The sequence below is a fragment of the Juglans regia genome, chromosome 4 (assembly GCF_001411555.2).
Source record: "Juglans regia cultivar Chandler chromosome 4, Walnut 2.0, whole genome shotgun sequence".
Taxonomy (NCBI): domain Eukaryota; kingdom Viridiplantae; phylum Streptophyta; class Magnoliopsida; order Fagales; family Juglandaceae; genus Juglans; species Juglans regia.
Genome location: NC_049904.1, coordinates 22,060,862 through 22,074,447, shown reverse-complemented (window position 1 = coordinate 22,074,447; position 13,586 = coordinate 22,060,862). Strand labels below are relative to the sequence as shown.

The window sequence follows — 13,586 nt, the reverse complement described above, 5'->3', positions numbered from 1 at the left end:
TATTAATTGGTTTTAGATTCCCTGCTATATATGAACAGATGTTGGTGAAAGCTAGCTGTACTAGTGGTTCAAAACCTTTTTGATGGGAAGAATCTCACAGTATATGTATATCAAAAAAGAATGTGTGGACATGTGAGAAATTGCTTAACCAATTAATTTATTCATGAGACATAAAATGTGATTCATGCATCATTTTTTTTTTTAGTTATCATCCCTCAGTTTAAATCATCCTTTACAGTAATGTGATATGACAATTATTATTTTATATCATATTTTGAGATAAGAAATGATTGATAATTAAGAATATGACGATTAATATTAAATATTGTTTTCAACTCCATGCAGTTTAATATTGATCATGTTTACTTACAAATTAGAACAATATTTTTATTTTAGTAAGCAAGAACTAATATTAGGATGAGTCTCTTCCTTGTTCATTGATCACCTACCTTCTTCTAGGATTAGGGTTTCGGGATGAAGGAAAAGGGGCTGGGTTAGGGTTAGGGTTAGGGTTTCGGGATGAAGGAAAGGGAAAGGGGCTGGTTAGGGTTAGGGTTAAGATTTCGGAATGAAGGGAAAAGGGCTGGGTTAGGGCTAGGGTATTGGGATGAGGGAAAGGGGCTGGTTAGGGTTAGGGTTTCATGATGAAGGGAAATGGGCTGGGTTAGGGTTAGGAGGGAGGGAGGTCTATGGGTCATCTTCGAGGGAGGTGAGAACTCGGGATGAAGGGAAATGGAAGGGCTTCGAGTGAGAGAAATTGCATTTTGTAAATTTCTTGAGGGTCTTCGAGACAAAGAGGAAGGAAGGAAGGGGCTTCGCCGCTGGAGAGAAATTTCTTGAGGGTCTTCGAGACACAAAGAAGAAGGAAGGAAGGGGTTTCGCCGCGACACAGAGATGAAGGATGGAAGGGGTAGCTGAGGTGAGAAACAGAGAGGAAGGAAGGAAGGGGGTTCACTGCGACACAGAGACGAATGACTCAAAGAGGAAGGAAGGAAGGGGCAAATGGGAAGAGAAACAAAGAGGTCTCGGGATCGAAGAAACACAGAGAGAAGGAAGGGGTCGAAACACAGAGAGGAGGGAGAGCTGGGGAAATGGGGGCAAACTGCGAAAAATTAAAACGATATGAAAACTACGTTGTTTTCATTTTTCCACGTCAGCGCCGTTTGCATGGCGCTTGCACAAACTGACTGCCTCTAGCCTTTGGTTCACTTCCTACACTCATGAGATATCTTGTAGAACTTTGCAAATTACATGAACTCCAGCTGATGTGGCTTAACAATGAAAGATTGAGGTCCAATTCGCCAAATATTAGTCCCAAGCACCACATTTTCAGCATTGAAAAAAATGGAAGACATGAATTTGGAAATAGATATCATTATCAAAAAATATAAAATGCAGAGAAAGTAAAACTTCATCAATCAAGAAGAATGGATCATCACCTCAATGAAGAAAAATCGAATTTTATTAAAAATAATCAAGCCTGTCATTAAGAAAACCTGCCTTTTCAATAAACAAAAATGCAAACCAAGTTCTAGAATAAATGGTACTCTGCTAATCAATTATGTGACTATCAACAAAGTGGCTGTAGAGTAAAAAACACAATGTACACAACAGAACTGGTATTGGCTATTCAAAGAATGCTTGACTATAGTTTCTACTGGGGTGGGTAAAACTACAAAAAAAAAAAAAAAAAAGACGAACACATCAGTAATTCAGCAAGGAGTATTTTATGCGCAATACAATCTTTCCCTTATCAACCCCAAGTTTTGCCCCTGTGACTAGCCAATGACCAGGGATATCTTGTGGCCCCTTTGACATTTCTGTGAAGTCTACAATTTTTGCCAGTTTTCCAATTTGGCTTGAATTATCTTCCTTTTTGTCACTTGAAAATGATGAAGAACTGCCATCAGACCTCAGTGAATTATGAAGTGTGGAAGGGTTGTGATCCCAAACAGACCGCCTTATTGTACATCCCGGTACATTAGAGAAGAGAAGTTTGAGGTGTAACACGTTCTTGGGGCCAAATTCCCATACACCAAGCTGAGCCCCTGTGACAATATGAACACCAGAAAGGTCTCCAATGCAAGTATCAGTATGCTGAATGGGTGCAGTGCTGACATGGGAGAAGTTCTTCCACTTGATTGGCTCAAACCAACGACTATCTTGTTCCTCTGGACCCTGCCACTTGGGTGCACCAATGGCCACGTGCGCATCCCAATGGGGTTGAAGAATTTTTGGAAGAGACACTAAATGTTGCAAATGGATAGCAAGTCGATTCTGTTTGCTCCCTTCTAGGTTAAGTCTAAGCCCAGTCACTGGCTTCCGACCGACTGTTACCTGTAATGGAAACATGTTTAATCATAGGTAGAAAACCTTGAATTGGCAGTGGTAGTCAATCTGGAGAGAGATAAACACTAGGTATTCAAAGGTGATACAATTAACAAAAGATAATGAAGAGTAACATGTTAAGGAGAGATATTCTAATTGTGCATTAGCTTTACTTTTTCTCTCAATGGAACTGCAGTAAGCCAAGAACAAGGTGAGAAACCTGAAGTGAGAAGTTGTACATCGACCCAATTCAAAGATTCCCTCTCTCCCTCTCCCCCCAACCCTAGTCACCCCCCTCTTCTCACACACACATTCGCACATTTTTGCATGGGGAGGGGAGAAAAGATCAAGTCATTAAAAAATTATAGCCTATCCTGAGTACCATGTTGCAGAAATAGAACCTTCCTGGCTCCAGTGGCTAGCTAGTATGAAACAATTGCAATGGATGCTTACAACTCCTAGTGTCTTATCTTTCAAGCCCGCATCAACATATCCGAGAATGATCAGAGAGATGTCAAACCAGGAATCACATATATGAAGATGGATAAAAACAATAACAAAACAAAAACAAAAAAGAGGAAGAAAGAGATAAAAACACGATTTTGTTTAGACATTCCTGCATTGAATTTACTCCCTCAAACTCCTTTTTTCTTGCTTTACTTTTTTCAGTCTCTTTTATTATTTAGAAGCACAGAAAATTAAATAAAAAATGCAGGACATGTCTGAACCACTTGGAAGACAGTTTCAAATTCATAATGATTACACATAAGAGTCACTGTAACTGCAAAGAATACCTGATCCTGGCTCACATATAGCTTTGGGCCCATCAAGCTGAACTGAAGGAAGGGACACACAGGCTCCTTTCTTTGTAGATTCTGTTCTGGGGCCCAAGCTCGAGCAATTTGAAAATCCAAGAAATACTGCAAGTCTTCAATGGGTGGCTTGTCTGGTAAAAGCAATAAAAGATAGCAAGACAATAATAAGTAAAGCATTTTTGTTAAATAACTATTCCATAGTAGGAAGAATATGAATAAGACTGCTCCTAAACATGTCCAAATGAAATTCCAGTTAGTATATTGCTAAGGGTATTTAGAGCTTTATTTAGCTCATAAGAATCACAAAACCAATACATCAGGATGACAATAAAAAAGATGAGTTTTTACAACGGGTAGCAAGATTGACAACAATGTTTACAATGCTATAGCAGCGGGTCCAGTAAGAATCAATCATGTAAAGAGAAAAGGAGAGGATATGATCTGGTGGTGCAACCATATTTTGTTGAAAGGCCTTATCAACCAAGAGTGCATGAAATTCTAAGACATTTGTCCGAAAAGTATATTCCCCTTATCTTGATCACTGGTCATTATAATTAAAGAGCATTTAACTATGTATAAAAATTGAATAGATTTTTAAAATGGCTTCAAACCCTTCACAGTTAAAATAATAGGGTAACTAGATTGTTATGAGTCCTCTTCTTTTTCTTTTAATATGTTGTGATAATAATTTTAGTAACTACTTTCTACAATTGCCCCCCAGGATTAGTCGGAGTTTGTTTTCAGACACCCGGTGACAATCAAAAAAAGAATTGCAAATAAACTCACTTTTCAAGCAAACAAAGTGGATGAGATCTTACACTCTAGATATAACTCAATTGCACGGGCCAAATGCTTTATTCCAGGCACACCTTCCAACAGAGAAACAATGGGTGTAAATGTCATGTTAATCACATCGGGTGCCAATTTCACAGTCTCTGCCCACTTAGCATGACTCTGCTCAAGATCATCGCCTCCTCTCCTCCTAAAAATTACAGTGACATCCTGCAGCAAAAGACTTAGAACTTTTATTTTTTATTTTCTTTGCGTGTGCAAAGGCGTGCGTATATGCCAAGAGGAGAATTTATGGAATTAAACAGAAAATGGACAGAAATATATTTCACCAGAGACACAATCAAGAACAAAAAGGCATGATGCAATGAGCTAAAAGTTCCCTCAGGCTTCTGGGAGTAAATACCACTTTTTCGGAGAACTAGTTTTGAAGCAATAGCACCATATACTGACCTTGTCCTTGTATTTTAAGGGACCAGCACTTGCTTGGCCTTTTAAGTCCAGAAACCTCTGATCCCCAATGTCTTTCAAATAGCTCTCAACATCCAATGTGGACAAAGGAGAGGACTGGTGTTGCCTGATATAAACTACATCTCTTCCACCAATTGTTGCTGAGGTAACAATATGGGTACCAAAATTTTCAATAAAACTGAAAAGTGGGAGAAAAAATGGAAATTCCATTCAGAAACATGCTGCCAGACCATCAAATTCATCTAAGTATTAACAGAAAAAAATCATGCTCATAATATGGCACTGTATCTTTCCAGTTTGAATGTTGACTGGAACATGGAGTTGATCTATTTTAGTCATCCAGACGCAGTCACTCCATATTGTGAAATCATTACAGTTAGGAACTATTAAATTCCTTCTATATGTATTAACGGGACAATTATAATCAGAATATCACATTGTAACTGGTAGTTGCAAGATTTTTCAATACAAAGATGATACCAGTGGATCCGTGCTGTTATCCTTTTCTCCCAGGGTAGACCAAGTGAAACACCATTACTAGTGTGTCAAATACATACTTGGAAAGAGGCATTATCCACTGGGACTAAAAACCCCCATTTTGCCTGGGTGATAAACTGGTCATCATGGTGTGTACATATCACAGGAAGTAAAAGAGTGGCCCCTCCAGGTCAAAGAGTGTCCTTTCGGAAGATGTTTCCACTTATTGATCTTAATAGGTACTATTGTATCATGCTAGAATATCTATTTAAAGAAAAAATTTCAAATCTAAAGAAATGAAAAGTAGGTAGAATATTTCCAGAACTAAAGTTAAGGGAATTACAACAATAAAAATCAGTGATGAATTGCTGACCTTGCCAAAGATGCAAAATCCCAAGAGTATGGAACAACACGTTTGATTTCTTCACGTAAACATAAATTTGATTTTGCTAATTTTACTTCAAACAGGGGAATGATGTATCCGACCATAGCAAGAGATTTCGTAGCTGCTTCATCAATTTGCCAAGAACCAGTGAAATTGAACATCGCATTAAAACTCCCCAGTGGGATGCGTCCTGATACACCTGCTTTCTTATTAAAATATTCTGCCATCTGGAATTTCAGTAACAAAGGCATCAATTAAACACTGATAGGCTAAAAACAAAAAGAGGTAAATTGTTTGATTGTATCAGGAGAAAAAAATCCAAAACATCTTTGCATGAATGATTTACAACATACAAAACATAGGCATGATACCAAATACAGAAACAACAAACAGTGGTTTATGAATGTATGAAAACCAAGGATCGTTCTTCATGACGAACAATTAAGTGAGAATATAATGACTTGAATTAATCTAGAAATAAGATTATGACCGCAAGATATCATCAATGGATATGCTCTATCTTTGTTTCCTATGCCTGTAGGGGTGGTGAATAGATTGGAGAAACTTTTCAGGGCTTTTTTATGGGGAGGTATGGGGGAGGAAAAGAAGTTCCATCTTGTTAAATGGAAAACCGTATGTGCCTTAGTTGTGAATGGGGGGTTGGGAGTATGTAATTTGAGAATTTTTAATAAAGCATTATTGGAAAAATGGTTATGGAGATATCATATGGAGAGGGGATCATTGTGGAAGGAAACTATTGATGCTAGATATGGGGCCGATTGGGGTGGTTGGTGCTCTAAGGAAGTGGGAGGGAGGTATGGTGTGGGTTTATGGAAGTACATAAGGAAGGGATAGCCAGGGTTTGTAAATCAAATACGCTTTGTGGCTGGTGAGGGCGTTTGTATTAGATTTTGGCGAGACGTATGGTGTGGAGATTATGCTTTGGAAAGGGTTTTTCCGGCCTTACATCGTATTGCAGTTAATGGGGAAGCTTCAGTGGCAGATGTGCGTGTATACTCTCATGGTGTGCAGCAATGGAATGTTCTTTTTATTAGGGATTTCCATAATTGGGAATTACCTATAGTATTAGAATTTTTCAGCCTATTATACTCAATGAAGATTCCTACGGCGCAGCGAGATAGTTTGAAGTGGCGGACTAACAACCACAAGATATGTACAGTGAAGGCGTATTACAATATCTTAACAACACAACGAGGTAGTATTCAGTTTCCCTGGAAGAGTATTTGGAGATCTCGTGTGCTTTCGAAAGTTTCTTTTTTTGTTTGGAGTGCTGCTCTTGGGAAGATATTGACCACTGAAAATCTGAGAAAGAGAGGTTGTGTAGTGTTGGATTGGTGTTACATGTGCAAAAAGAATGGAGAATCTGTGGATCATCTATTATTACACTGTGAGTTTGCAAGGGTGTTGTGGGATGAAATCTTTGTAAGGGTTGATGTTGCTTGGGTTATGCCTATGAGGATGGTGGATTTGTTAGGGTGTTGGCCAAATATGCAAGGTAGTCATCAAGTGGTAGCAGTATGGAAGATGATTCCGTTGTGTATTATGAGGTGTATTTGGTTAGAAAGGAACGCACGTTGCTTTGAAGATAAGGAACGCTCAATGACCAAGTTAAAGAATTTTTTTCTCCATACTTTAATGTGTCGGTTTTCTACTATTGTATTCGATGGGGATAATATCCAGGAATTATTGTCTTTATTTTATCGTTCTTAGAATGTAATTAGGAGTACTTTTGTATACTTCCTGTGTACAAGGTCTATACCTATTTCATTCATATATATAATATTTATCTTTTACTGATCAAAAAAAAAAAAGATATCATCAATTCTTTTGCAAATATAGATCAATAAACAGAACTACGGTGCTCCTAATAAGTTTGAAATTATAAGTTATACATCTAAGCAAATTGAAGTATACTGGAAAAACAAAAGTGAAAAAAATACAAATAAAGACCCATCCACAGCTTTGGGAGCTCACATTCAACAAGAATATCATTGGAGTGCCCTTGTTAGAGTACATATAGTGATATTGGCTATGAATATGCTTAAAGAATGCTTGAAGGACCATCGTGGTTTGGCTTCCATAACTTGTCATTTTCTTATATAAGAATAAATATTTATAAGGGGAGAATGCACAAGTACACAGGTGGAGCACTAGAGCAGCTCCTAAAAGTTACAATCTGAAGTTCATAAGATCACAAAATCTAAAGATGAAATGAAATGGGTGGTGCCTAAAGCAGTCATCCAATCAGATAATGAACTCAAGAAAAAATATAAGGCTTCATCATTACCAAAGACAGCTCTATCCCTGCAAACATCAACTTGCTCAAACAGAGGGGAAGCTGTTTACCAATGACCTTCTCCATTATATGCTCCAAAGAAGCTGAAGCTTAAAAAAAATTCAGTTTGCAGATTCAGACTAGAATTCAAAATAATGGCAAACCAGCAACATAACGCAACTGTAATCCAATTACCAGTTGTAAAGGGGTTGAGTGATGTCTGGTTAGGTCTTAGGTTCCCTTTTTCCAAGAAGAAAAAAATAATACATTTTAATAGGGTTTCCAAATGCTTAACTAAATGTCTATTGATCTTCAAAAGATACTTTGATCAGTTGCTTGGTTGCTTGCTGCCAGCCTGGTCTATATAAAGACTAATTGGTTGCTATACTAGAACTGCAGCAGAAGAAAATCAGCATCTGCCATTGAAACAAAAATGCATTTTCCCTGACCAACAGGCCTCTTTTTTCCATATCATATATGACAAACTAGGCAATCCAGGATTTCCTCATATGATTATTTTCAAGGACATTGATTACTATCCCAATTCAAAAAAAGATCTTTACTGTCCATTATCAGATGATTCTTTTTATTCAGATCTCTGAGCAACAGCATGCCTTTATCTGAGTTCTCATGTCAGCCAATCCTAATCCATAACTAAAAGTAAAAATCAAAATTGTGCCACAAAAGCAACAGCACACATTTATCTGAGGTCTCATGTGAGCCAAACCTAATCCAGAAATCCAACTTAAAAAGGAAAATTGTGCCACAACTTTTTAGATATAACTTCTACCCAACAGCTTAGATACCACCCACATCATGAATCTCTCTCTCCCAACAACAGAATCTACCCTTGAAAGATATCTGAGTGTTCTCCAACCCAGCTAGACATTGGAACTCTTGGACAACAAGTAGATTCTAAAGGTCAAAAGCTAAAGCTGTCATAGAAACGAACAAAGCTGAAGTTTCTCTACCCATCCAAATTGATTGCCAAATTGACAACAAAGGCCAATGAACCTTCTAAATATCTGAATTATGAAGCAAGGTTTATGATGCTAGTGCATTTAATGATGTTGGTAAGATAGGGTGACCAGTAAACCCTAAATGAGACACCCTAATTATTTTCCTTCAAATTTGAAATATATGAATAAAATTGATGGTTTCCCTATAGATATTGTTGCATGCAGGATATTGTAGATAGGGTCAAAGATAAAAAGAAGGAGGGGGGGGGGGAGATCCTACTTACATTTCCACTAGAATCTTTGAACAATAATGTTCACCAATATTGAATGGAATAACTAGAAGCCAACAACCATCATTTTCAAGAAATGCTACTCAATGTCCTCATAATGACATAATCCAATGTTTTGGCCCACATAAATCTATGCACTTTGTAAATCAACTTCAGACACCACTGGTCCCCACATTGCCACGATTTTCCTTGGCTCCATTAGCCAGCAATACATAACAAAAATTTTGCACATCGGTTCTTTTTCACCAGCAATACCAGAAGTTCTTGAAGCTTGATGGGTTAGCATTTAGCACCATAGACCAATAGGGCCCGGAGTGGCTTGAGTCCTTTTGAAGAGACAAAGATCACAAAAGTGGTGAAAGGTGTGGCTAGTGGCAAAGCTTTAGGTCTTTACGGCTTCACCATGGTCTTCCTTCAGACGTTGGGACGTACTTAAAGATGATGTTATGGGCGCTTTTCAAGAGTTCCAATCAATTGGGAGATTTGAAAAGGCCTCAAAGCAGCCTTTGTAGCACTCATTCCTAAAACACTGGGTGCAGTGGATGTAAGTGGTTACCGTTCTATCAATCTTGTGAATGAGATGTTATAAAACCACATCCAAAGTCTTTGGGAACAGAATGGGCACAATAATGGAGATGATTATCTCAAAGTCCCAAATTGGATTTGTAAGGGGTAGGCAAATCCTAGATTTGGTACATATAGCTAACGAGTGCTTCAATAGTAAGCTCAAGTCAGGAGAACTGTGGATACTATGCAAACTGGACATGGAGAAGGCCTATGATCATGTGAATGGGAAAGTCCTATTACCTATGAGATGTGGCTTTAGGATGAAATGGTGTTCCTCAATCAAGCATTTTGTCTCTTTATGGTCATGGATGGTAAAATGATTTCAGGTTTGGAGGGAGGCTTCTTTTTGAGATTTTCTACGGGTAGAAGAAACATTGACACACCCATAATATCCCACCTTTTAATTGTAGATGATCCCCTTACTTTTTTTACATCCAATCTGGCATGAACTTTAGTGTGGTGGTAAGGTCCTTAAAGCCCAAGTACATAGGAATTATACAAGAGAAAACACCTAAAAGCTAGGAACTAGAATAGGCTAAAAGCAAATCATGAAGATTGTCTCCATTCAAAACAAGAGCCTTTGCCCAAAAACACAAAGTCCTAAAGAAAAACTCTCTACGTTCTCCCATCGAACGTTTCTATCTTCAAAGCACTGCCCATTTCTTTCCAACCATAAACGCCACATCAAAAATAAAGGGATCATCCTCCAAATAGCAACAATACGATGAATCCCCTTAAAACCTTGCCAACAAGCTAAGAGATCCACCACATGTTTGTTGTACTCTGCTACAATGACAGTGGGAGAAGCAGGCGAGCTTTTTAGGACCCTGTCAAGAAAAAGGGAAGTTCACTGTCTGTTCATCCTATCAGGCTCTTGCTACTCAAGATACAAGTTATTTTCCTTGGATGAGTATCCAGAAAATTAACACCTCTGAATGCAGCTTTTCTTGTAAGGACAGTTTCCTTAGGGAAGATTCTCTTCATTGACAACCTGAGAAAGTGTCTTTGGATTATCGTAATGGGCAGGTGTTATATGTGCAAAAGAAACAGTGAAATTGTTGATCACTTACTTTTACACTAAGAGATAGCAAGGACACTATGGAATATTTTTTTAATAGGGCAGAATGGGCATGGATGGATGCCTAGAAGAGTGGTTGAGTTCTTAGCAAGTTGGAGAGGCTTACAAGGCAATCCAAAAATTGCAACAAGTTGGATAATGGCTCCCATTTGTTTATCATGATGCCTTTGGTGGGAAAAGTGATGGGAGGTTTGAAGATCACAAGTGGACAACGGATGAATTTAGAGCTTTCTTTTTCAACACTCAATTTCAATGGTCACAAGTGATAGATTTATACAGATTAAGAGTCCATGAGTTTTTTGTAACAGTTGTTCATCAAGCATTGATGTATCTCTTGTATACATCCTATGTACTTGGACTATGCCTATTATTCTTCGTCACTAAAATACTTCATTACTTATAAATTTTTTTTTGCCCCAAAACCTTCAGCTTGTTGGAAAGAACTTTAAAAGTATAGAGTTGTTAGGCTAATAGCATAAAACTTAGTTACTATCAGTTACTGGACCATTATCTCCATACATTATTTTTCAAGGAGATCAAATCTATCTAATGTTCAAATAGACGTATTTTTTTAAAGGAAGTGATGGAGCTTAAATACTTAGAACTACAAACTGCAATGCAGGTTTAGAGTATATCTCTAACACTATCGACAACACAATCACAATTTGGACCAGATTGCTTTCCGAAGACCCATAAGATTACAAAAGTATGATATACTCCAGTCTCCAGGCAAGTCATGTAGTTTCTAATCACATCTCCCAATGATTTGATGACCTTAAAATAAAACAGATATAAGAGTTCCCCAACAACGCCAAAAGATTAGAGCTGTATTATCATAATTCAACTAGTGCCAAGTTTATAAGGGGCTAAAATGTGGTCCAATTTAACCACCCAAATTTCAAATAAGAGTCAAGTTAGAGGATCAAAATGGTGGTCAGAGATTATAATTCTACAAAGGAATCATGGCAAATTGTTATTGCATTTTTACAGAACTTTTCATGAGTGACTTAGTATATAGTGTTTTTTTGTTCTATTCATTTTTGGTTTATGATTTTCAATGCACTTCCTTTTTAATTTGCAGTCCCAATATACTAGACCATTCTGTTATTGACAACCGGAATCCACAAATGATCTTAGAAGGCAAAATAAAAAGAAAAAAAGACACAATGATTGAAAGCTAAAAATCAGTGTTAATGGTTCTGAAGAACCCTCATATGAACAAATACAAAAAACCCAGCAAGCCCAGTTCACAACGAGAGTAAACGAGTTGAAAGTTAACCAATCATAATTCGTGACCTAACCAAATCTAGGAGAAGAAAACCAATATCCCGGATATTTATGTCAGTACCAACTAAAAATAAAGAAAAACAAGTTTCCAGAGAAATCTAAACCAGATTGAACGATATAAATAAAACCTAAATCTCAAACCCACCAACGACTGAAAAAGCGGAGAAAAGAAAAAGATTATCAATATTCAAGAATTTTAGAATTATACCCTGAAAATATTCAAGAATTACATCTCACCACGACTGAAATAAAAACAACTGAACAAAATAGATCAAGAAACCACCTCATGGAAGCTGCACACAGATCTTCTCTCTATGCCACTATTCCCCATGGAGCACTCAATGTCAACAGGCACATTTGGCACCACAACGCCATCGTTAAGAACAAGATCCCTGGTGTGGTCCTCATCAAGATGAACCAGCCTCGACCCAGAAGCTCCCTTGCAGTATAGGAGCCTAATATCTGAGGTGACATCGAAGCCTCGACCCAGAGCTTGGATTGAGTTGCAGAGAGTGGTGGACAAAGCATCAGAGCTAAAGCTTCTCGTTGTTGTCGTTGCTGATCTTGTTGTTGTTTCTGAGTTGTCCATAGTGGAAGGATCATTCATCGGTGGAAAACAAGAGGAAGCAGGGAACAAGATGTGGTCTTACGGCGGCTGTTGTTGATTGTGAAATTCATGTTCCTAGGAAGCAGATGAAAGTGTATTCGTTTTGGGTCTCTTTTGTTTTGTTGCGGAAATGGCGAGGTATGGGTAAAAGCTTTGAACTTTGCTAGTTGGTGAGCTTTGTCTTTGTTCTAAAGGCAGGCCTTTGACTGTAATAATGGCTCACAACGCGTTTTTCGGTTCTAGGGGAGAAGGCTTCCTAGTTGACTGGTCATTCTTTTTCAGATCCATATCCAAATTAAGAATAGGGGTGAGTTCGGTCCGGTCCGGTCCGGTCTTGGGCCATTTTATGGACCGGACCGGACCTATTCGGTTTAAGAATTGTCCACCCTAGACTGGACCGAGTCACATATAGGACCGGTCCGGTTCGGTCCGGTCCGGTCTAGGGTCGGTTCAGTCGGTCTGGATATGTCTAAAATGGGCCATTCAACCCATCTAAATCTGATTTTTTTTTTTGCCCAATTTCAATTTTTTTCGGCCCACTTCAAATTTTGTACATTTTTTTTAGCTAAAACTACTAAAAAAAGCTTGATCTTGAAAAATACAATGATAAAAAAAAAAAAACTATTCTATATAAAAAACTAAAAAAATCCAAATATTATGCTATTAGCCTTGTAGGTATATATAGTTATAACTTATAACTTTTAGTGATATTAATACTATACTATTATACAAATATTATGCTATAATACTATAACTTTTATAATATGCTATTAAATTATTAATACTATTATACTATAACTCTTATATGAGTAAAGTTATTATAACTTATAATAGTTATATAGTTGGTACTTACTACTTAGTATAATATATTATATAATACTTATATTATACTAAATAACTATTGACTATATCAATACTAAATTACTAATAGTAATAGTAATATATATTATAATGATATAGTGATACTAATACTATATATTATATAATACTACATTAATACTATAGACTTATAGTGATTAGTTATTATGAATCATGAATCCATGATTACTTGATTAGTATAAGTTATAACTATATAATATTATTAGTATTAGACTATTAGTAAATAGTAATATACTAATATTAGTTATAGTGATTTAGTAATTAGTACAAGTTATAACTATATTATAATATTTATATTATAATGATATAGTAATACTAATACTAGATATTATATAATAATACATTAATACTATAGGCT

The 13,586-nt window shown here is 37.0% G+C and overlaps 1 protein-coding gene across 2 annotated transcripts; it reads right to left on the bottom strand.

Moving 5' to 3' along the window:
- Positions 1 to 1,559: 1,559 nt before the first annotated feature.
- On the bottom strand, positions 1,560 to 12,533 carry LOC109019849 (MACPF domain-containing protein CAD1-like). Of its 2 annotated transcripts, XM_035689579.1 has the most exons (7): positions 12,026 to 12,135; positions 7,574 to 7,665; positions 5,254 to 5,492; positions 4,386 to 4,581; positions 3,962 to 4,145; positions 3,123 to 3,274; positions 1,560 to 2,337 (listed from the first exon to the last, which is right to left on the bottom strand). In XM_035689579.1, exons 2-7 carry the CDS (start codon positions 7,646 to 7,648, stop codon positions 1,705 to 1,707), a joined length of 1,479 nt encoding a protein of 492 aa, XP_035545472.1. In that variant the 5' UTR covers positions 7,649 to 7,665; positions 12,026 to 12,135; the 3' UTR covers positions 1,560 to 1,704. The 2 variants fall into 2 exon arrangements, with proteins under 2 accessions (XP_035545472.1, XP_018857764.2); XM_019002219.2 differs by lacking the exon at positions 7,574 to 7,665 and having other exon boundaries at positions 12,026 to 12,533.
- Positions 12,534 to 13,586: the final 1,053 nt, after the last annotated feature.